The sequence below is a fragment of the Ylistrum balloti genome, unplaced genomic scaffold (genome assembly GCF_031769215.1).
Source record: "Ylistrum balloti isolate Yb309-2 unplaced genomic scaffold, AGI_CSIRO_Ybal_v1 Utg369888, whole genome shotgun sequence".
NCBI classification, from domain to species: Eukaryota; Metazoa; Mollusca; class Bivalvia; order Pectinida; family Pectinidae; genus Ylistrum; species Ylistrum balloti.
The window spans coordinates 759,813-779,879 of record NW_026782022.1 but is presented as its reverse complement, the minus strand read 5'-3'; the positions used below and the strand labels follow the sequence as shown (position 1 = coordinate 779,879).

Here is a 20,067-nt window from a genome sequence, read left to right as displayed (position 1 = left end):
GTAAACTGATGTTTGTTGCAGTATTGAGGATTATGAAATATTTCGTCTTCCGTATCTGATTGACAATCCTGAAACCACAGTTTGATGATCATTACCATAACACTATATAACCATAACTTTGAGACAAGGAAGGGAAAAGTCAGATTTATAAAGTACCAAACAGTTCAAACCGAATCTCTAAAATATGGTGACTGAAGTACAAAGTATCAACTCAATGGTTTATAGATTTACTGGTGTAGTGGATGTTTTAACACGGTTTGAGATCAGAAAAAAAAACAACAACGTATCTTCTCTTTCTTTAACATGTATCCTCAATCATTTTGACTTCTAGGCGTCGGTAGTAATCTATCTACGACATTACAACTTCATGGTAATCCACTGGTTTCTTTTTCAATATGATAAATATGACAAAATATGATAAATAAAACAACAGTATGATATGAACTGAAAGTCGTATATCGACAATAAAAACAATTTCTTTGCTTCACCTACAGAATAGTTACGTTAAAATTGTTGTGAAACAACGACGTGTAGTATTTAAAACCCAAACATACTTTAAAAGTATGGTACCTCTGATGAGACGCTGTGTAACAAGAAATGGCAGATTGATGAAGTATTATACGATTTAAAATCTTTTCTCCATTTGTAAACTTTAATTTGTTATTTCTATGTTGTTCGAGCTAACCATTAAATTACACATGTAATTATAATCGTGCTGATGAAGTTGAATTGAATTGCTGGTAGTCTATCATTAATCAAAGGAATTATCACTGTCTGTCTGTCTTTTGCTTAGGGTTTTTAGATGCCTTTTGTGCATGGAAAGATCTCTGTAACTAATGGCGTGAAACATACTGACTAATCCTTTTATGTTCTAAACTTCATTCTGGAATAAGTTCATCGAACATATAATTGTAATAAATAAACAGGAACAAGATCGCTATGGAAGGTCTCGCTTTTAACTCGATTCTACTTCTACCATCGAAACTTAATTGTATGGCATTTATATTTCATGTCTTATGTCGGAGTGTTTATTTTCATGCATAAAATCATAAGTACATTGGTTGAAACGTAAGTTTAATTTTTTAACATAAAATATATTTTAAAATAAATTTAAATGCAAAATACTATACGTGTAGGCCTACTAGCTATAAGATCACAGCGATGGATTTTCGATGAGAGTAATTGTATGAGACGAGTAACCATCACCAAAAAAATCAAACTGTTTACTTCATTAAAAGTCATATTAGATGTCCTATATCTTTAAAATGTAATTCCAGGAAAGGCAATGAAAATCCACAAGCTGTTTTCCTCCGCTTAGGAGGACTTGTAAAAGTAGCCTCCCTTGAAATACTTACTCTGCTACACCCCGCCAGGTGTTTACAAGTTTCACTTCCGTTTGCCACATCTCCAACTTTCACGATGGAAGCTCTGTATGCCCTGCCTTACAACGTCTTGGTTTGTCCGAATCTCAAGCTAAAGAAACCAACATGGTTAAAGCAGCCTTCTGCGATGTTTATGTTTTCAGCGATCTTACTGTCGTACTTTCTTGTAACTGGAGGTTTGTATAAATATTGCAAAAGCCATTCTCATGCCGCTTACCGAGTTTACTGTGTATAACTGCACATGGACCGGCATTTACTCGAGGTTTAAATAAGATCGTTAAAATGAAAACAGATGTAGTTAGTCGTACAATATTGATTTCTGACATGTTGATAAGATATATACGTGTTTTCATCAAGAATCGCATACCAACCCGTAGGAGTCGATGAACGAATCGGATGAGAACACCCCGACAATACAGGCACTAGCTAGTACCGGCTAAAGGGAATTTCCTATAGTCAAACAGAAGGTTTAAGCTTAGAATACGCAGCGTCGCTGGTTTGATTCTGAGGTGGTCATTGCATGTTATTCTTTACTCCTCGCTATTATAGATTTTGGTGCGTTGACCATGGGAATCGGGAATTCTAGTCATTTCGGTACCAAGTTGTTCTATATGTGAAATATGAATATTATACTGCTAAAGTAGCAGGAATCATTGACATAAAAAAAGTCTGATCCCTGTGCGTTGACAGTCTTCATCACAGTCATTTCTTATACCACATAGTGACATATTAACAATGGACTGCAGTACATGGCATACATATTGCTTAATACTGTGGACTGATATCATTGTTGTCAAACTTCAAGCACCAGTTGAAGAATGAGTGCTTACTTGGAGATATTGAACCTGGGTTATGGTTTTCTTTGGGTTTGAAGCATTGTGAATGAAGAGTAGTGTTAAGAAGTTCCAAGTACAGGTCACCTTACTAGCCTTGACTATTGTATTGAGAATGTCAAGCACTATATGGTGTGTAGCTAGAGACTGAATGGTCGCTAGTTCAAACCTCAGTGGAGCAGGGTGATTTTTACTAGGCCAAAAAATGTGTTTCCAATCATTTTTTATGCAACCAAATCTAGTGCTGGGTATTGCAGAAAAAAACCGTATTGCAATATCCAACAAGATTTTGTGGTACACATTGCAATAAATTGACTATAGTTATATGCATATAAAATGCCTATTGTACCTTTTTTTGGTGAGATGCCTAAATCGGTGACTACTGAATGTTTTATCATGTCACATGCACTGCAAACTAGAAGCTGAACAATATTATCATTTCTGGAGAAGCTTAAATGAGTACTCATGCCTATCCTTACACTCACCGAAACCAGTAACTTGACGCTATGTACGTCAGTTGATTACGATCATATCAATATATTATTACAAAATGATTAAGGTTTAATATGTTGTTTTTTGTGAATTTAGATAATCTTACATACGAACCTCATGTGCAAATTTTGTTTAGTAGCACCGATGCTGTGAATAAGTAGGTCAAGAATTACAATCACAAAAATGCTTGATTTTAACAAGGGGATCAAACGCTTCAATGACCACGCAGCAACAGAATGACAATCTTGTATGTTCATTTCACATTTAAACAATTAATGACAGAATGACATTCTCGTAAGCCCGTTTTACATTTAAACAATTAACATCATTTGTGTTAACAAATATTGTGAAAATAGTGAATTATTACTGATAAACATGCATATTTTAAACCATTGCGATATACCAGTTTTTAGGGACTGCATACTGGTATATTGTATCGACCTCTGTACATCACAGTACACCAGTATTTTTATAATATCGCACAGCATTAACCAACTCTGATGCTCTTATCCCCAACATTTTGGCAAAAAAATTACTTCGACTCTGTGCATCAGACAGATGTCACATATTACCGTATCTTGACACCTTTCTGGGAAGATGGCTGTCACCAAGTCATTAAGAATTATGGGGATTTTGTTTTGTAAATATAGTTGGTGTAACAAATTATATCAAATGCATATCTGAAGACCTGATTCTTTCACTCTAAATGTTGAAATAAAGATAAAAAAAATTGTGTATTTGTTTATTACTGTGTAAATATACCAGTATGTAAAAAAAACAAAAGAAAATGGAAAAACTTTAAGCAACAGAATATCATAGAAATAAGTAATGGAAAATCAAAAGTGGCCATCAGACAATTGCAATGAGTAAAGAGACAATAACACAGGAAACATTATGGATTTTTACAAAAAAAACAAAGGTGAGATGAGGTATTCAGGACAAGTGTTTGCATTTGATTCTTTCTTGTGAGTCTAGAGTACCATTTCTAACAACATGATATGTAGTAGTTGTAGAGAAAACAATGTTTTTTCAAGCCTTAGGTCAAGGCAGCCATGTGGATAAGCCTTAGTGGGTGTCTTCTGTAAAGAGAGACATGAGGCCCATAGACACTTGTACATCTATGACTAGTTTTTAACAAAGCATAGCTGAATGATCATCATTGGAATAGTAAATTGTTATCAGTTAATATATTATGGAAGCTAATCAATGGGGCTATTTCAGCTATAATCTTATTGCCATTTTCACCCTAATTTCCACCTTGGTCAGTGCATGAGATTACAGTGCTGCCGGAAAATCCTGTCAATTCATTACTTTATATCACAAAATTTTTATTATGGTTGTAATGTATAAAAGTCTATATTTGGTACAAAATAGATATATCAATATTGAAATTTGTTTTAATTTTCCTTTTTAAACGTGCATCATTGATCTAACAGCCACTTGTCCTCTGTAATTGTAGGTATGAAAATTTGTGATATCATTACAACATTTATCATCTCTGTTTAGGTATTATCTATGATGTTATTGTTGAGCCTCCCAGTATTGGATCAACAACAGATGAAAGAGGAAATTCAAAACCAGTAAGTATACCATATGCTTTTTGTTTCTATTATTAGCTGTATATGCAGACTTAATCAGTGTACCCATTCACTGCCAGAAAGCACCTAACCTTAAAGGAAAAGCAACACAAATCAAAGCTAATTTACTTTCAGTGTGGCATAATCCTTGAGAAAGTCTTGTACTTACCAACAGATATTCTCATTTGTAATGTTTGGAAATTCTAAACAATTTATTATTGATAATAATGTAATTGAAATAGAAACTTATAAATGGATTTTCAATAATACAATGTATCAGAAATATTGGTCAATATTGGTATAACATGTACACGGCTTAGAAATTGACATCAAAACACAGGGACCTGATATAACTTCCTAATCAACAGGCCATATATATCTATAAAAATGACAAGAATGTATAAAATGTACATATATTTACCAAAGATGCAGGCTTTGTTACTTTGGTAATACAAATTATATCAATATTTTATGAATAGAAATGTTACAAATCCTCCGTTGAGTGTTGAACATAACTACCATGAACATCAATATATGCTTTTTTACCATTTTTAATGGTCACTCATAAAATTTCAGAAACAACCTGACACTCAAGTGTAACTGTCTATATATATATGTATGTAAATAATGAAAACTTCCAGCTTTATCACAGCATTAGAGATGCAAAACTGATTTGTAGAGAGGATTTTGATTATAATAAAATATAGATAATAATGGAACTGTCACAAGATAAAGTTATTGTTTGTTGAGAAATCATGTGTTCAAAGTATGGTATACATGTATATTGCAGACTTGACTTGATGTTTACCTATGATACATCAATGAAATTTTGATTACTTATGTTGTTTTGTCTTCAGGTTGCTTTCATGCCCTACAGAGTGAATGGTCAGTATATTATGGAGGGATTAGCTTCCAGCTTCCTATTTACTTTGGGTGGATTGGGATTTGTCATATTGGACCAAACAAATAAACCAACAACTCCAAAACTAAACCGTATCCTCCTTTTGGCAGTCGGATTTGTCTGTATACTTCTGTCATTTTTTACATGCAGAGTATTCATGAGAATGAAACTTCCGTAAGTATCCGTTTTTCTAGAGAAAGTTATAACAATACCATTTTGCTACAGGGTCAGCCCCAGGTATAAATTTGTCCTTTTCAGATTAATTGGGGCATTTAGGATATCAAAGTAATGGTAAAAAATACTATAAATGCAATTATGAAAAAGGAAATGAAGATTTCAATTTCCCTGTTTGAAAATGGTAATTCAGTGTTGATATCATACATGTCATCACAATGAATTCATGAAGTAATTAATACTTTACCCTGGAATATTAAAGTCTCTCTGACATACCGTGTATGGATGTCTTCATCCCACTTATAGCCAAGTAGTGAAATAATATGGATATATATAGCTGATAACTAAATTATTGAAAGATTTTATCAATAAATCTCCTTGAAAATGATTTTCAATTACAACTTTACGTAATTTTGATTCAAAAGACTGATAATCAAAATATTTGTATGTCAGATGTAGAAAGAGAACGTAAGATGGTTGGCGTTAAGGAAAAGACTTTGTCAAGTATTAAACATCAACCGATCTTATTCTGGAGTTGATATTTCTCTGAGTCACGCACATATGATAGGATTGTTTTCCCTTAAACTTTTCAGTGGTGAGATATTGCAATACATTTGTAATGGTACAGTTAAAAGGTTACAGTGAAATACAGGACATAATTGATGACATACATGATCCGAGTATGGCATGGTTACACTGTATATTGTGACGACACAAGTCACTTCTATTTACTGGTCTTTTTACCAAGTAGCTGTAGGTTAAGGCAGAGTTAAATTTAATGACAAATACATGACTGCACTTGTGAAGTGTGGGAGCAAGTATCAGATTAAATTTGTTCAAAACATGGCTACTGTATGATAAAAACTTCGCCTTACAAGTCAGTTTTGTCTGAGACACATTTTTTGTTTTCCTTTAGGGGTTACCTGATGTCCTAGGTCAACAAGGAAGTAATTAAGATGTTCTTGGGAGAGATAAAGGCTGAAGCATCCTGCCATTTTCTGTCAGAATTATACAAACGTCAGCTTCATCACATCTGTTCTATATTAGTTTTTGTTATGCAAATTTAAGTGTGATGTGTGAACTATTTATAACGAGGATATCTTTACACAACATTGCTTTAACTTCTGTGTATGTAATGTATGATCATCCAATTTCCATACTTGAAATAAAAGGTGACATTTATTTTATTACAAGAAAGTTTTGTACTTTTTTATCACCTGTCATCAATGTGAGTTAACCCACATATTATATTATTTTTATCGACCTAATTTTCAAGGGATTAGAGAGGATAATACCTGTCTCCTGGAGTAACCACCTAAACTTCCCACAGTCCTGTTGACATTGAGAGAATGTGGTCTGCCTTTATGTACATCTAGTTATGCATCTGACATATATTTCTTCTAATTGGTGCTGTTTTTGAAAGCAATTTTGGATTACATGTATCTGGTAAATGTAACAACCAATATACCAAAGGCTGCAGCCATGTTACTGAAGCATAAGTTTACACATACAAGCATCGTAAAAGTGTAATGTCATCTGTAACCATAAAATAGAATAAAATAAAATTTGTACTTTGAATATGTACAAGCATATCCAGTAAATATATTTTGTGCGATGTGCGATAGTTATCACTTGTTTTTTCTCCTTATATTTCCGACAGCCATGCCACGAAAAAGGAAACAATACACAGTAGATTTACTGTTAACAGACTGCGGTGTATAAAGTTTGGTTACCTATTTCTGAATAAATATTAATTTTCACAAGTGTAAACACGGATTAATGCTCGATCAAAAATTACAATAAGACTTGTTAATAGCAGCTGACCAACCACAGTAAGTCATTCGGAACAAAACCCAGATTTTTTTATCTGAATGTTTGACACAAAAAGGAAATTTTGGTACAATTTAGAAGGCATGGATCACAAAATACATTTGGACCAAATCCAGGACTTTTTTACCTGAGACAAAGCGATGCCTGAATGTTTGACACAAAAAAGGAAATTTTGGTAGAACTTAGAAGGGATGGACCACAAAATGTATTTGACACAAACACAGTTCTGGACTCAACAGTGTTCGAATCATCCATGTTTAATTTACTAAGATAAAGAAGAGAAAAAATTGGGTCCAACAAAACATTCAACTTATCCAATGTATTTGTTTCAAGCATGTTTGACACAAAAAAACCTCTTTGATACGTAATATCAGAAATATTAACAAATACCTATGAAGTTGTATGCAATGCTTTAATTTCAAAATAGTTGATATTTGTAACATTGTTTTACTATGTACCCACTGCAGTAGCATCACATTATTCTTGTAGACAGCTTCAGTTGGCTGGCATGTAGTTAGAGTCAAGGTAATTGTAGTTTCCTGGGGTGAAAGTTGTGTAATCAGTGTCCACCAAGCCTGTTGTTTCAGGCACACTGATTGGTCTTAATCGATGACTAGAGTTGTGTTTTCTGGTTTCAAAATTGCTGAAAACAAAAGTATTTCAGACTGCATTTACTGAGTGAGGACCTTTACTTTAAACAAGAAATTGTCATCGATCCTATGTTGAAGTGTAGTTCCAGAAGATAATTCATGTATCTATAAAATAACAGTTGTTTTCAGACGTCTTCCGAAATTGTATATACAAATATATAATACCATAATAATATGTTTGTAGCATTTATCACTGTTTACTAACTTTTAAAAGTGAATTTGTTATTCCTTATTTTTGTGTTATTGTGTTTACAACAACTAAAAATTCTCTTCCATACAAAATTTTATTCCTCAAAAACATTTTGGCACCCAGAAAGCTATCAACAAAGAATGTACCTTTCCACACACATGTCACAAAAGTCCACAGCCTCTTCCTGGAGACAGTCACTGCAGTGCCATCTGGTGCCAACAATGGGTTCACACTGGCAGCGGTCACACTGTGCAAACAAGAGTACATATCAAGATCCAAAATTCCTGTGTTGTCGGTTTACTTGAAGGTATAGTTACATTTTGTGATCAAACCATGCTATCTAGAGTATGTTAGTTACACTTATTTATTGCTGCCCTGATACATGCCAAAATTTATTTTAGAATGTTATGAAAAAAAATGACATACACAGCAAATGAATGAGAAGGAATTTTCACATAGTAAGTGAGACAGTCAACAATGAGTTATTGATTAAAGTTATCATACCATTATCTGCCTTCAAAACATTCAAATGAGATATAAGCATTCTTTTCTGTTGGTGAGACAATCTTTTAAAATTCTTCACAAAATGTTAACATTCTAAGGCCTAATACATAGTTTATTTCATACACTGTCAGTAACTTGTGGTTTGTTTGATACACAGTCAGTACCTTGTGGTTTGTTTGATACACAGTCAGTACCTTGTGGTTTGTTAGCTGCACTGTCAGTACCTTGTGGTTTGTTTGATACACAGTCAGTACCTTGTGGTTTGTTAGCTACACTGTCAGTACCTTGTGGTTTGTTAACTACACTGTCAGTACCTTGTGGTTTGTTAGCTACACTGTCAGTACCTTGTGGTTTGATAGCTGCACTGTCAGTAACTTGTGGTTTGTTAGCTGCACTGTCAGTACCTTGTGGTTTGTTAGCTACACTGTCACTACCTTGTGGTTTGTTAGCTACACTTTCAGTACCTTGTGGTTTGTTAGCTACACTGTCAGTACCTTGTGGTTTGATAGCTGCACTGTCAGTACCTTGTGGTTTGTTAGCTGCACTGTCAGTACCTTGTGGTTTGTTAGCTACACTGTCACTACCTTGTGGTTTGTTAGCTACACTGTCAGTACCTTGTGGTTTGTTTGCTACACTGTCAGTACCTTGTGGTTTGTTAGCTACACTGTCAGTACCTTGTGGTTTGTTTGCTACACTGTCAGTACCTTGTGGTTTGTTTGATACACAGTCAGTACCTTGTGGTTTGTTTGGTACACTGTCAGTACCTTGTGATTTGTTTGGTACACTGTCAGTACCTTGTGGTTTGTTTGCTACACTGTCAGTACCTTGTGGTTTGTTTGGAACACTGTCAGTACCTTGTGGTTCGTTTGACACACTATCAGTACCCTGTGGTTTGTTAGCTGCACTGTCAGTACCTTGTGGTTTGTTAGCTACACTGTCAGTACCCTGTGGTTTGTTTGGTACACTATCAGTACCTTGTGGTTTGTTTGGTACACTGTCAGTACCTTGTGGTTTGTTTGGTACACTATCAGTACCTTGTGGTTTGTTTGGTACACTGTCAGTACCCTGTGGTTTGTTTGGTACACTATCAGTACCTTGTGGTTTGTTAGCTACACTGTCAGTACCCTGTGGTTTGTTTGGTACACTATCAGTACCTTGTGGTTTGTTTGGTACACTGTCAGTACCTTGTGGTTTGTTTGGTACACTGTCAGTACCCTGTGGTTTGTTTGGTACACTATCAGTACCTTGTGGTTTGTTTGGTACACTGTCAGTACCTTGTGGTTTGTTTGGTACACTATCAGTACCTTGTGGTTTGTTTGGTACACTGTCAGTACCTTGTGGTTTGTTTGGTACACTATCAGTACCTTACACTTTGTTTTATACACTCCCAGTATCTTGTGGTTTGATTGAATCAGTTAGTAATGTGTGATTTGTTTCATACACTGTTAGTAATGTGTGATTTGTTTCATACACTGTCAGTACTTTGTGGTTAGTATGATTCACTTTCAGAAACTTGTTATTTACGCTTGCAATATATACCTTAAAACCAATGTGTTGTGGAGGTATACCATTCCTGCCCTGAACTTTTTCCACACGAAGTCGTTTCAGTCTCATCAGTTCTGAATACTCTTCTGACTCTCTCAGCTCTGCAGGTATACTCTCGTCATCCTGAATAGTGATAATATTGTAGACATTCATTATAAGTAATGTACTAGGTAGAATGCAACAGGTATAATTAACTACAAACAGCCAAAACCAACTACTTATCAATCAGATTAAATTATACTCACAAATATACATGTAATATGAGTGTTTGTAAAATACAAGCAAATAAAATGAAACATCAGTTTCCATTCTAATACATTATATACAGTGAAGAAACGTGCTAAGGCTGTTACATGCATTTCACGATAATCATCATAGAATCATATACAGTGTATACATACTAGGTACCTTAGGAACTTACAGAAATGTCTGGGGTGTATGTATCAGGTAGGTTACTGTTTGTGTCATCGTACATTGGATCATCTGGTGCCATAGATTCATCGTCAGACATGTATACAGGAGGCTCATGGGAAGACAGGAATGTGGACGGCTGGTGATAAAACTTATGGAACCGGTGATGGCGATGAGAAGTCTGAAGTATACATTGATTGATAATGTGATCAATTGTTTTTTTTATACACAGATTCATGATAACATACATATTAACTGATAAAAAAACCAAGTACTTTTTATACACAGATTGATGACAAAGATGTAAACCAAGATTGTCAACAAAAAGATATATTAAAAGATAGATGACTGTATTTTTACCATGGTAGGAAAAATGGGTATACCTGAACTAATGACAAGGGGTATTATAAGTACACATACTAAGGACACAACCTACCTCTCTAAAGAACTTTCAAATTAGTTAGATGACATTTCTTAAAGAGGAGAGATATCATGCATACAAAGCTCTTTTTCTGGTTTATTTCAATATCATGCCCAATAAAAATTCTTTATTATTTACAAAATAGTGACAAAAAATATACTAGGTTTTTTTTTCTTACTGTTAATTTGTATTATTTCCTCAGGAATGTCTATAAATGAACTGATGCAGAAAATTTCAAATGTTTACATTCCTCACTAAATGTCACTTGAATTTTTACACTATATCTCTCACAAAAAAAATATTTCAAAAAGGAATACTAGACAACAGAATGAGGATAAAACTGAGCAGTATGACACCTTTTTAGTATGTGTGGCTAGATTTGGTAATCTCCCTGGAATAGGTAATCCAGCTTTAGCCAACTTGATGAAGTATTTCTGCACTCGACTTGCCACCTGAAATAATGGAAAACAAATTCAAAGCCAAGTTTTAAACACAATATATTGTAACTGGTTTTGTCCTAAATACCACTTTCATACAAAATAATTTTACCACAGGATGGGTGCCTTTAAGCCAAGCTATTTTCATTTGCAAGTATTTTCTTTCTCAGTTGTAGGCAGTATATTGTTATATAATTTTTCATGTACATGTAAAATAACTACACAAGTTCAAATGCCTGGTTTAACATGTTTTTGTGGGATTCACAATATGACAAGCTTTAATTTGGCTGAATTATCAAACAATCATATTCATTCAGAAATACTGACATTTTGTATTATGATCTATGTATCCATTAAATCAGTAACCACAGAAGTGTAGACACATTCTAGATCACTAGACATCAATTTGACACTATGATGACCTACATTTGACTGTATTTTTACTGGTGCTCCTTTCTATACAAGTTAACTGAATGATTTACAAGTAAAAATATAAAATCTGTGAGAAATTTTGTGAATATCTAATTCATGCCTCATAAAAAAGAATGTCATTACTAAAAATTTGAAATTACATTATTTCTAAGTACATTGTTACTGTAATTATGTCAACAATAAGGTTTTTTAGTGTTATTTGTATATATATATGTATTGGTATGAATCTGAAATGCTCCAGCTGTGTTCTCTGCCATCTTGTACACATGAATGTAATTGTTGCTGCATTTGGAAACACAATGTTAATTGAACTTGACCTACATTTAATCAACATTTCACATGTCTCCTCAGACAATTTCACATACTATAACTGTATATCAAACTTTACAATAATTTTGGTTTCTACGATTCTGTTCCAGTTTATAAACATACAGGGAGAAAATATTACCAAGTATATAACTTGATAAAATAGACATGATAATTTCAGACATAACTTCATTCAGGACACCCAGTTTGCTTTAATATATCAGAAAAAGAGATTGATTGATTGATATTTTACACCTAATTAATTCAATATGTTGAAATGCTATCTTAAACTTCCTTAAAAAATGGGACAACTTATTATTTCTCATAAAATTTGAATACAAACTATTAAAAAGTAGTTGCAAACAATTTTTGTACAACTTCATTATGTGCGGTCACTAGATTAGATTTAGACAGAATGTGAGGAAAAGCCAGATTTTTTACTTGTACTAATACAAAATACTTGTAAGGAATTATAAATGTCATTATTTACTAATTTCCTTTTAGAGAATTTGTTGTTTCTTTAAGATTCCTTGCATACATGCACCAACAGCTAGTGAATGCACACACACTTTACCTGTTGTGGAGTCCTATTACCAAGGGCTGCTGCAATTTTCTGCCATCGCTTGGCCTCTACTTCTTCTGGTTGATACTGGATCAACAAATCCTCCAATCTGTAATAAGGACCACCATGTCAGACATGCTTGGTATTATAGAGATTTGTGAGTGTTTATGACTGTTAACAAAAGAGTACACTTTAGTTACTGACCTTTTCTGTTCTTCCACATTCCAGAGCTTGTTGAATGTTACCGACTTGCTTTCGTCCTTCAGGCGACCTCTCACCATGGTCACTTGTGATTCCGTTCCACTAGAGCTTACCTGCATTGGGTCATTATCTGAAGTTTCAATAAAAATATCATATATGTCAATTTTTCAAATCTAATTGAATGCTTTCTGATGAACAAAACAGTAGCCTGTCCTACATCGGAGAGCTTCCTGAATATTTCAGCATTAAAGTTCCATGGTGCAGAATTCTCATGCCGTTGTACATGTGACCAAAAATACATGTACAGGTTTTTAATGTACTTTTCCATTATGTTCTTTACCAAAAAAACTTTTTTTAGATACTGTCAGGGCAAATGCTTTTTTGAGGTTTAATTTTTTAACCTAAAGCATGACAAAAGAAGGATGTATTTGATATTACAGAAATCCTGAAATGTTTCCTCTTTTAATTCTAGTTTCAGATCATATTTTTGTGTTTGTGTTTGTGTGTATGTGTTTTCATTCTGTCCTGAACAATAATGAAAAAGTAGAACCCCTCAGATATAACAATCTTTACTTATAATACGGATGCTGTATAGTTATACGTTTCTGTTATTACACAAATCAGGTACTTTATAAGTGAAATATTACAAACTAAACAGACAAGACAAATCTCCAAACGGAGAATTTTCAAAAGAATCAACATACTGCTAACTTCATAAGTATTTGGAGTTTCATCTTCTAGGCTTCAGGAGGAAACCTAGTGGTGTAGAGAGGTCCCTTAAAAGTAGTAATAAGCTAAAAAAAAGTTATTGTTGGTACTCTTCTTTTATTCTTTAGCTTAGTGAAATGATAGTAATACTGAAATTGAAGGAATGCAATACATATATATATATATATATCAAAGTATTACTACGTTTTTGTTACTCTAGCCAGGGACGTATACCGTAAATTTGCGGGTATAGTGTGCAGGTACTATTTAGGGGTCAGATTCAAAAAAAAAAAAAAAGATTTTCAACATTAAGATTAATTGATTACTGGTTACCGCTATGAAACGGTTGTGGTTTGATCCATTGATAATTAGTAAACCAAAATCATCGTGCCCCTAACATATTTAATTACCTTATGTAAACAAATTCACACAGGTGCCTGACTTAACAAGCATAAATGGCTTGGCTAATTGGATAATTAACGGTTCTTAACAGGTAACAAACACATTGAGTAGGAGGAGATTGACGACACCCGGCTTTGGCTATTGCTCAGAAAAACGATGTTGTTTTAACTGTCTGAAAAGTTTCAATCATATCTTGTCCCCATATCTGTACCTACCGTGGTATCCGAAGGTATTTAATTATAGATTGTTTACACTGACTTCGACATGGGGAAACAGGGAACGCCATTTACTAGCATCTAGCATTACAATGTGTGTATATATATATATCTATAATTTCAAATATCAACTACTGAATCTGATGTGCAGTATAAAAGATAAAAACGAAACATGTACAAGGATATACATATAGAGTATGTACCTGAACTCCCTTCAATTATTTGCCTTTTGAGTCTGGTCATGTGTTTTGGTACACCCAATGATGAAAAGTCAACATTTTTTGTGTATTTTCCCCAGTTGAGGGAAGGGATATTGGCCACATGTTGTCGCCTTGGAAATCCAATATCTGCTCCACTCTGAAGTTTTTCGACAAATGATATGGGATCTTTCAGAGCTTCTGCTTGACACTGATGTAATTTGTCTAGATCCTTCATGGCTTGAATTCGTTGAGATTCTAGCAAGATAACCGTCTTCAAAAGTGTTTGATAGTCTGGGTTTCCTTTCAACGCTGTGTGATCTGATTCAAAATAATATGTGTCCACATCTTCATCATAAATCTCCTCCTTCTGAACGCCATCAGCTAAATCACTGACCTTGTCATCAACTTCTTCTTGTTTTTCACTCATTGTCTATCCTTTAATTTACCTATATATATATATATATATAAACAAACAATAAAGTTGTTATCACAAGTTCCCGACTGGTAAAAAAAGGGGGGCGGAGCTGTGGGTGTTTGCAACACTTAGGGTTTATTTCATTCCCAATTTGTCAATCTACTAGTCCCACCAGAGGTTTTATAAGGATTTTTTATCATATCCACAATTGTCAGATATGGCTTAGCCTTAATTAACATAAGAGACCCATGGTAGCCAATTTAATTTTCTGACATTATTGTGCTGACGTACGCGACTCTGACAGGTGCTTGTTATCAGTTTCTCGAGGTGTAAACCTTTAACACTGTTAGTCGGAAGGAAATAATGATACACATGATGAGTTGAGACTGAATTTGAAATTGGTCGGCAAGTTGTAATATTACAACCAGCAAGATTGAATTGTTATGAGTAGTCGTGTTTTCCGTAAGTACTTAGTTGTTCACCAAAACGACGACGCATGGACCTTTTTGTGTAAGCCGGCTAACTGCTGCAAAGACAATTTTAGTCTTAACTGTTCTAATACATGGGCGCATCCATCTTGAAAATCCCCGGATGAAGAAATAAAAAATTATTATGAATTACCTCCCTTATACCACAACTCCTTTGAAAACAACTTTCTGTCCCAGCGGTGTAGGCGGCGGCATCGGCAAACATTTCACTTACTGAAAAGTTTTGCGTTTAGATCCCTAGCTGAAAGAGTATGAATCTTCTAGAACTTAAACAAAACCATATCTAAGATAATAGATTACATACTAGATATCCCAACACATCCCACTGAAATGTTCACAAATACGATAAGAACCGTGAAAATTTGGAATTTAATTAATTTACAAAATGTTCATGTCATGTTTTCAAATACACCAATCTAATAATTGACAACGCTCTGCGACTTACCTGTTTAATAAAAATAACTAGATATAATTGTATATATAATATATATATATTTGTCGAGTTTGTTGCGGAATTTGGTAAATTTATTTCAACAAGGAAAACACGACGAATATATACATATAAAAATGCATCACTTATGTAGAAATTAGAAAAAAAAAAACTCCAGTAATACACCAGAGATTATATGAGTCCCAACTAAAAAGAATGTCGTTTGTTTTCATTTCTTTTGTTGTCGGATGGAAAAGGCAAAATGCAGACGCCCTAACGTTTGCATAAATGAATATGCAAACCATGACATTAGGTCGATATAAACATGTTCATGTTGGAAATCTAACAGCATGAAATGCATCGAATTCGTTATATCATCCCAGAAAAAAATGTGTAAAATGAAAATGTGTACATGCATGGAATACAACTGGTAGAAATGCGATAAAATTCGCATGTACTCGGTTACCAAAGAAATAAAATGAAATAAAATGGAAAACTATGGTATCCCCAAGTAGCGGAATATATCACGTAAAATGCAACGTCATAGCTTCAATAACGTCATTATGACGTAATCATTATATGCAAAATGGCGTTGGAGAATGGTTGTATTTTTGCGTTTTCAATACTATCCATTTCATTCCCATTTGTGAAAGGTAAGACCGACCCTTGTTACGCATTTATATCATGTTGCGTTTTGTATGGTATAAGATGAGTAATGCTTCTACATTCAAGATAAAACTGAAGTGATCTGTTAGATGATCGAAAAAGCGACGATGACTCTTTCAGTCTCTGACTCTACAGTACAGTACATATACATAGTAAGTCAGTATTGAGTTGGGCTTTGGGAGGGACATGATGACAGATAGAGTAGTCTACCATAACCCAAGCTAGGTTAGGAGGGGACATTTCAAGATTGCGGAATCTTAGCAACAGAGATCTCGCGGTAGAAATGTTGAACATCATATAAAATGCGAAAGGTATAAACGACCTTCTGAATTTGTTCACTAGTGACCCGATGTTCGTGTCTAGCAGGCGTGTACGCGTAACAGAGAATTTGGAGTGGATACAAAGATTTTTCATTTTTCTGATAGTTTCCGTGCTCCAATGTTATATAGATCAATTTGACAGTTGTATCATAACAGCATATGAGTGCATTTTGTATCTTGTTTATATGTAGTAAAAATTGGTCAAAAAGAAAGCACTCTTCAACGGGAATTTAAAAAAAACGTTTACTATATCTCCTTCATTGACTTATTATTTCATCTTAACACAAATAATCATAAAGATAGTTGGAAAGAAATGATTAAATCAGTACGGCATTCAACATGTACAGGGCTAAATAAGCAACCGTACGATTTATTAGGAACAAACACGTATTCGAATTTACGGGAAAATCACCGCTTCTTGTTGTGAATAAAGATTTACTGTTCATGTTGAACACTTACCTATACTTATGTGCTTTGTCGGTCACAGCTAATAATAAAATGGTGTGTAACGGTTAGGTAAAACAGTTTCGAAAACACCAGATAAATGGATTGAAATTCAGTACATAGCTTCTCGGTTGTTTAATTACATGCCGCCATTTTGAAATTTTTGCCCTTCGTACCAAGTGTACGACAGTAACTCCGGGGTGATGGATATGTAAATGTAAATTCTTAATGGTTACAGCGTATCACATTCCTTCTCCTGGAATGGAACCAGTTGATAGGATTGACCAAATTCGACAGTTGATAGAGAAACTGGGCAGCGCAGATGATGACCAAAGTACGTGGCACGCCAGCATACAACAGAGAGTTGTCGGAGCGAAATTTTCTGTACCAGACTCCACATGGAGCGTCGATAGCAACGATGTACTGAACATATCATACTTTAAGAATGCTGAAAACGACACCAAACAAACAAAGAATGTGCTGACGACACAAAACACGACCCGACATACATCCGTGACACATGCTGGTTTATTTCAGGTGAAACCTCTTATCGACAGTCAAGGTAAGTATTTACAGTAATATAAACTCCGATTCGATAAGGTTACATTAATTCTTCCAGCAGGTTACAGTTTTCGAATCCGAAAGGATACAACAGGTTATACCGGACAGAAAATGTCTGAAGGCATTCTGAAGTTTGAAGTTGAAGCGTTTAAAGGCTTGAAGTCATGCCTATGTAGATTTTATTGTTCTGTAGTCTGGGGATCATTTTGAAAGATCAAAAGAAAAGAAGCCCTTCCATTTCTTATGATTGTTGTTTATCATTTGATGTTGTTCATTGTGCATTATTTCAAAAACATTTCTGCTTCAAGTCTGTTCCAACCTCAGACACTGGTTACTATGTATTTTCATATTTGTTTGCTACTGTGTAGAAATGCAATGAAATATATAAGTTTTCAGTTACCCAACAAGAATGTAAGATGGGTTACAAGAGACTTTGTTGGGTTTGGACATAAAAAAAACCAAACAAACAAAACTAGAAAACGCGCGAAAGAGACAGGACCTTCTTTTCTTTCCAAAGCAGAAACGAGGACTTTTCAGACTATTGCAACTTCCGTTAAAGGCGTTTTTGTTTGACCATCTACTGAAAAGTAAGCAAAATAATTGCGACATATAAATGTTTTGAGAAACAGCTTGTCGTCAATACTCTTCTGCTGATATTTGTACAAACGTTGAATTTTGACCAGATCTTCGGTTTTCATCAATAACCTTTCAGCCAAATATTTGTATTTTTTTTATCATGAAGTGAAAATGACAAAAAATGTTATTAATTCTTTATAATATTAAAATGTCGATATTTCCATCACCCTAGATCCTAATTTATGGCTTGGTGTTGGCCTGGGAGCTCTCGCGAGTCTATCAGTACTATTGCTGGGTTTGCTGGTTTGGAACTTAGCTAAGCGATACAGCAGGTATATTGTGCTTGTGAAACTGTTTCTTTTGTGGTTCTTTCTATGATTACACAATTCACCGGACGATAAAGTATTGGCATTAGTCAAATGACTTTCGAAGTAAAGTTTAACAAGTTTTGTTCATTTAATTGAAGATGCTGTTTCTTCTACACATTGAACTGTTATTAAATACCTGCTACACGATGTCATTGTTTTGAACCTAATCACGCAGGGTTAATAGTTATTATTGAAAACACTTATCTAATAACGAGCGAATATCGAATAAGTCCAAATATTTAATGGTATTGTATTCCAAAACTTGTTTAAGTGTACATTAAATATATTAACATTACGAGTAAGCTTAATTAACCACTTCATATCTTCAAACATTCTGCAGGTTTTTGCTTAAACAGACATACTTAGATTAAAGAATAACCAGTCTTGGTACGACATTGTTGTCTTTTTCATCTTGACAGACGGAAGCGGTGCATAGATCTGACCGAGCTGAGTTTCTGTTCCCTGAAGGAGAAAACCTACCCGGCCCCAGTGTACGTAAGATTGTCCCAGCTCCACAACCCACGAAAACGTAACAAAGGCTCGCATTATGTGGTCAGTGTGTAAGTAACGCCGGCCCCACATCCAGTGATAACTTCACAGTTATACGAAGTAGTTGTCAAGGAAAGATTAGAAATTTTACTTCTGTTCTTCATTCCTTCGTTACCTCTGTATCGTACACAATTCACTGAACTATATATTTACGTGCATTTTCCGTATTTGTGCCCTCAGATTAGACGAATCCAACAACTTTTCCATCGACAGTGAAAGTGAAAGTAGTAGTTCAGAGGAAGAGATCTTCAATGTGTCTGGTTATAAATCATCCGACAACTCATTTTCACAATATAACAGGTTGGTTACACTTTGATTTCCTCTGAAAGAACATTTAGCAATTTCGTAATATATAATATACTATAGAATTGGAACAGTAAAGTTGCGAGTATTATCGTATATACGTATACAACAAAATATTGAATATCGCTTCTTTAATTCATGTGATTTATACTTTCAGTGGTGCCCGTGTAAATCTGACTTCGACGCCGATAAAAGGATCACCTTCCTGTATTGTTCAAAACCCGCCAATCACACCGCCAAGATCACAGTCTAACTGTAGAAAACCTCTCCCCATCTCTCCTTTAGCACGAAGGATGCCTTACAACACTCCTCCTGAAGCAGGAGGAACCCCAGACAATAAAAACATGAAATAAAGATAATGTGCTCATATATATTATCTTGACTGTAGTTCGCAGATTGTCGAGTTTCGATTCTTTGGATAGTACAACTGACATGTAATGTATAACGAAATCAATACCTTATCTTTCGATGGAATATCGGCAGTTTGAACAGTATGTACAACTTGGCCTGTATGCTATTATCCCATTCTTGTCATGTTTAGTGACTGCGTAAAATATATTGATATTTATGAATT

At 34.5% G+C, this 20,067-nt stretch overlaps 3 protein-coding genes across 4 annotated transcripts; 2 read left to right on the top strand and 1 right to left on the bottom strand.

The window, feature by feature from the left end:
* The first annotated feature begins 1,406 nt into the window (after positions 1 to 1,406).
* On the top strand, positions 1,407 to 6,974 carry LOC132546384 (oligosaccharyltransferase complex subunit ostc-B-like). Its single transcript, XM_060210098.1, has 4 exons — positions 1,407 to 1,558; positions 4,214 to 4,287; positions 5,142 to 5,359; positions 6,276 to 6,974. Exons 1-4 carry the CDS (start codon positions 1,420 to 1,422, stop codon positions 6,292 to 6,294), a joined length of 450 nt encoding a protein of 149 aa, XP_060066081.1. The 5' UTR covers positions 1,407 to 1,419; the 3' UTR covers positions 6,295 to 6,974.
* A 627-nt stretch (positions 6,975 to 7,601) lies between these two features.
* LOC132546385 (ZZ-type zinc finger-containing protein 3-like) lies at positions 7,602 to 15,338 on the bottom strand. 2 transcript variants are annotated; one of them, XM_060210100.1, is made up of 9 exons: positions 15,291 to 15,338; positions 14,377 to 14,819; positions 12,852 to 12,978; positions 12,660 to 12,756; positions 11,267 to 11,362; positions 10,500 to 10,670; positions 10,073 to 10,201; positions 8,176 to 8,276; positions 7,602 to 7,832 (listed from the first exon to the last, which is right to left on the bottom strand). In XM_060210100.1, the coding sequence occupies exons 2-9, from the start codon at positions 14,798 to 14,800 to the stop codon at positions 7,685 to 7,687; spliced, it is 1,293 nt and encodes a 430-aa protein (XP_060066083.1). In that variant the 5' UTR covers positions 14,801 to 14,819; positions 15,291 to 15,338; the 3' UTR covers positions 7,602 to 7,684. The 2 variants fall into 2 exon arrangements, with proteins under 2 accessions (XP_060066083.1, XP_060066082.1); XM_060210099.1 differs by having other exon boundaries at positions 14,377 to 15,332.
* A 954-nt stretch (positions 15,339 to 16,292) lies between these two features.
* Positions 16,293 to 19,846, top strand: LOC132546409 (uncharacterized). The gene is made up of 6 exons (XM_060210122.1): positions 16,293 to 16,364; positions 17,395 to 17,698; positions 18,506 to 18,605; positions 19,061 to 19,201; positions 19,371 to 19,490; positions 19,651 to 19,846. Exons 1-6 carry the CDS (start codon positions 16,293 to 16,295, stop codon positions 19,844 to 19,846), a joined length of 933 nt encoding a protein of 310 aa, XP_060066105.1.
* The last annotated feature ends 221 nt before the right edge of the window (positions 19,847 to 20,067 follow it).

What these genes read in the sequence shown, in the direction of transcription:
- LOC132546384 (XM_060210098.1), top strand. Translation starts at nt 1,420, where the DNA reads ATGGAAGCTCTGTATGCCCTGCCTTACAACGTCTTGGTTTGTCCGAAT. An exon ending in GTACTTTCTTGTAACTGGAG is followed by an intron (nt 1,559 to 4,213) that starts GTTTGTATAAAT and finishes ATCTCTGTTTAG; the next exon opens with GTATTATCTATGATGTTATT. An exon ending in AAAGAGGAAATTCAAAACCA is followed by an intron (nt 4,288 to 5,141) that starts GTAAGTATACCA and finishes TTTTGTCTTCAG; the next exon opens with GTTGCTTTCATGCCCTACAG.
- LOC132546385 (XM_060210100.1), bottom strand. Translation starts at nt 14,800, where the DNA reads ATGAGTGAAAAACAAGAAGAAGTTGATGACAAGGTCAGTGATTTAGCT. An exon ending in CATACACCCCAGACATTTCT is followed by an intron (nt 10,202 to 10,499) that starts GTAAGTTCCTAA and finishes ATCACTATTCAG; the next exon opens with GATGACGAGAGTATACCTGC. An exon ending in CACAACACATTGGTTTTAAG is followed by an intron (nt 8,277 to 10,072) that starts GTATATATTGCA and finishes TTGTTTGCACAG; the next exon opens with TGTGACCGCTGCCAGTGTGA.
- LOC132546409 (XM_060210122.1), top strand. Translation starts at nt 16,293, where the DNA reads ATGGCGTTGGAGAATGGTTGTATTTTTGCGTTTTCAATACTATCCATT. An exon ending in TTAGCTAAGCGATACAGCAG is followed by an intron (nt 18,606 to 19,060) that starts GTATATTGTGCT and finishes TCATCTTGACAG; the next exon opens with ACGGAAGCGGTGCATAGATC. An exon ending in TCATTTTCACAATATAACAG is followed by an intron (nt 19,491 to 19,650) that starts GTTGGTTACACT and finishes TTATACTTTCAG; the next exon opens with TGGTGCCCGTGTAAATCTGA.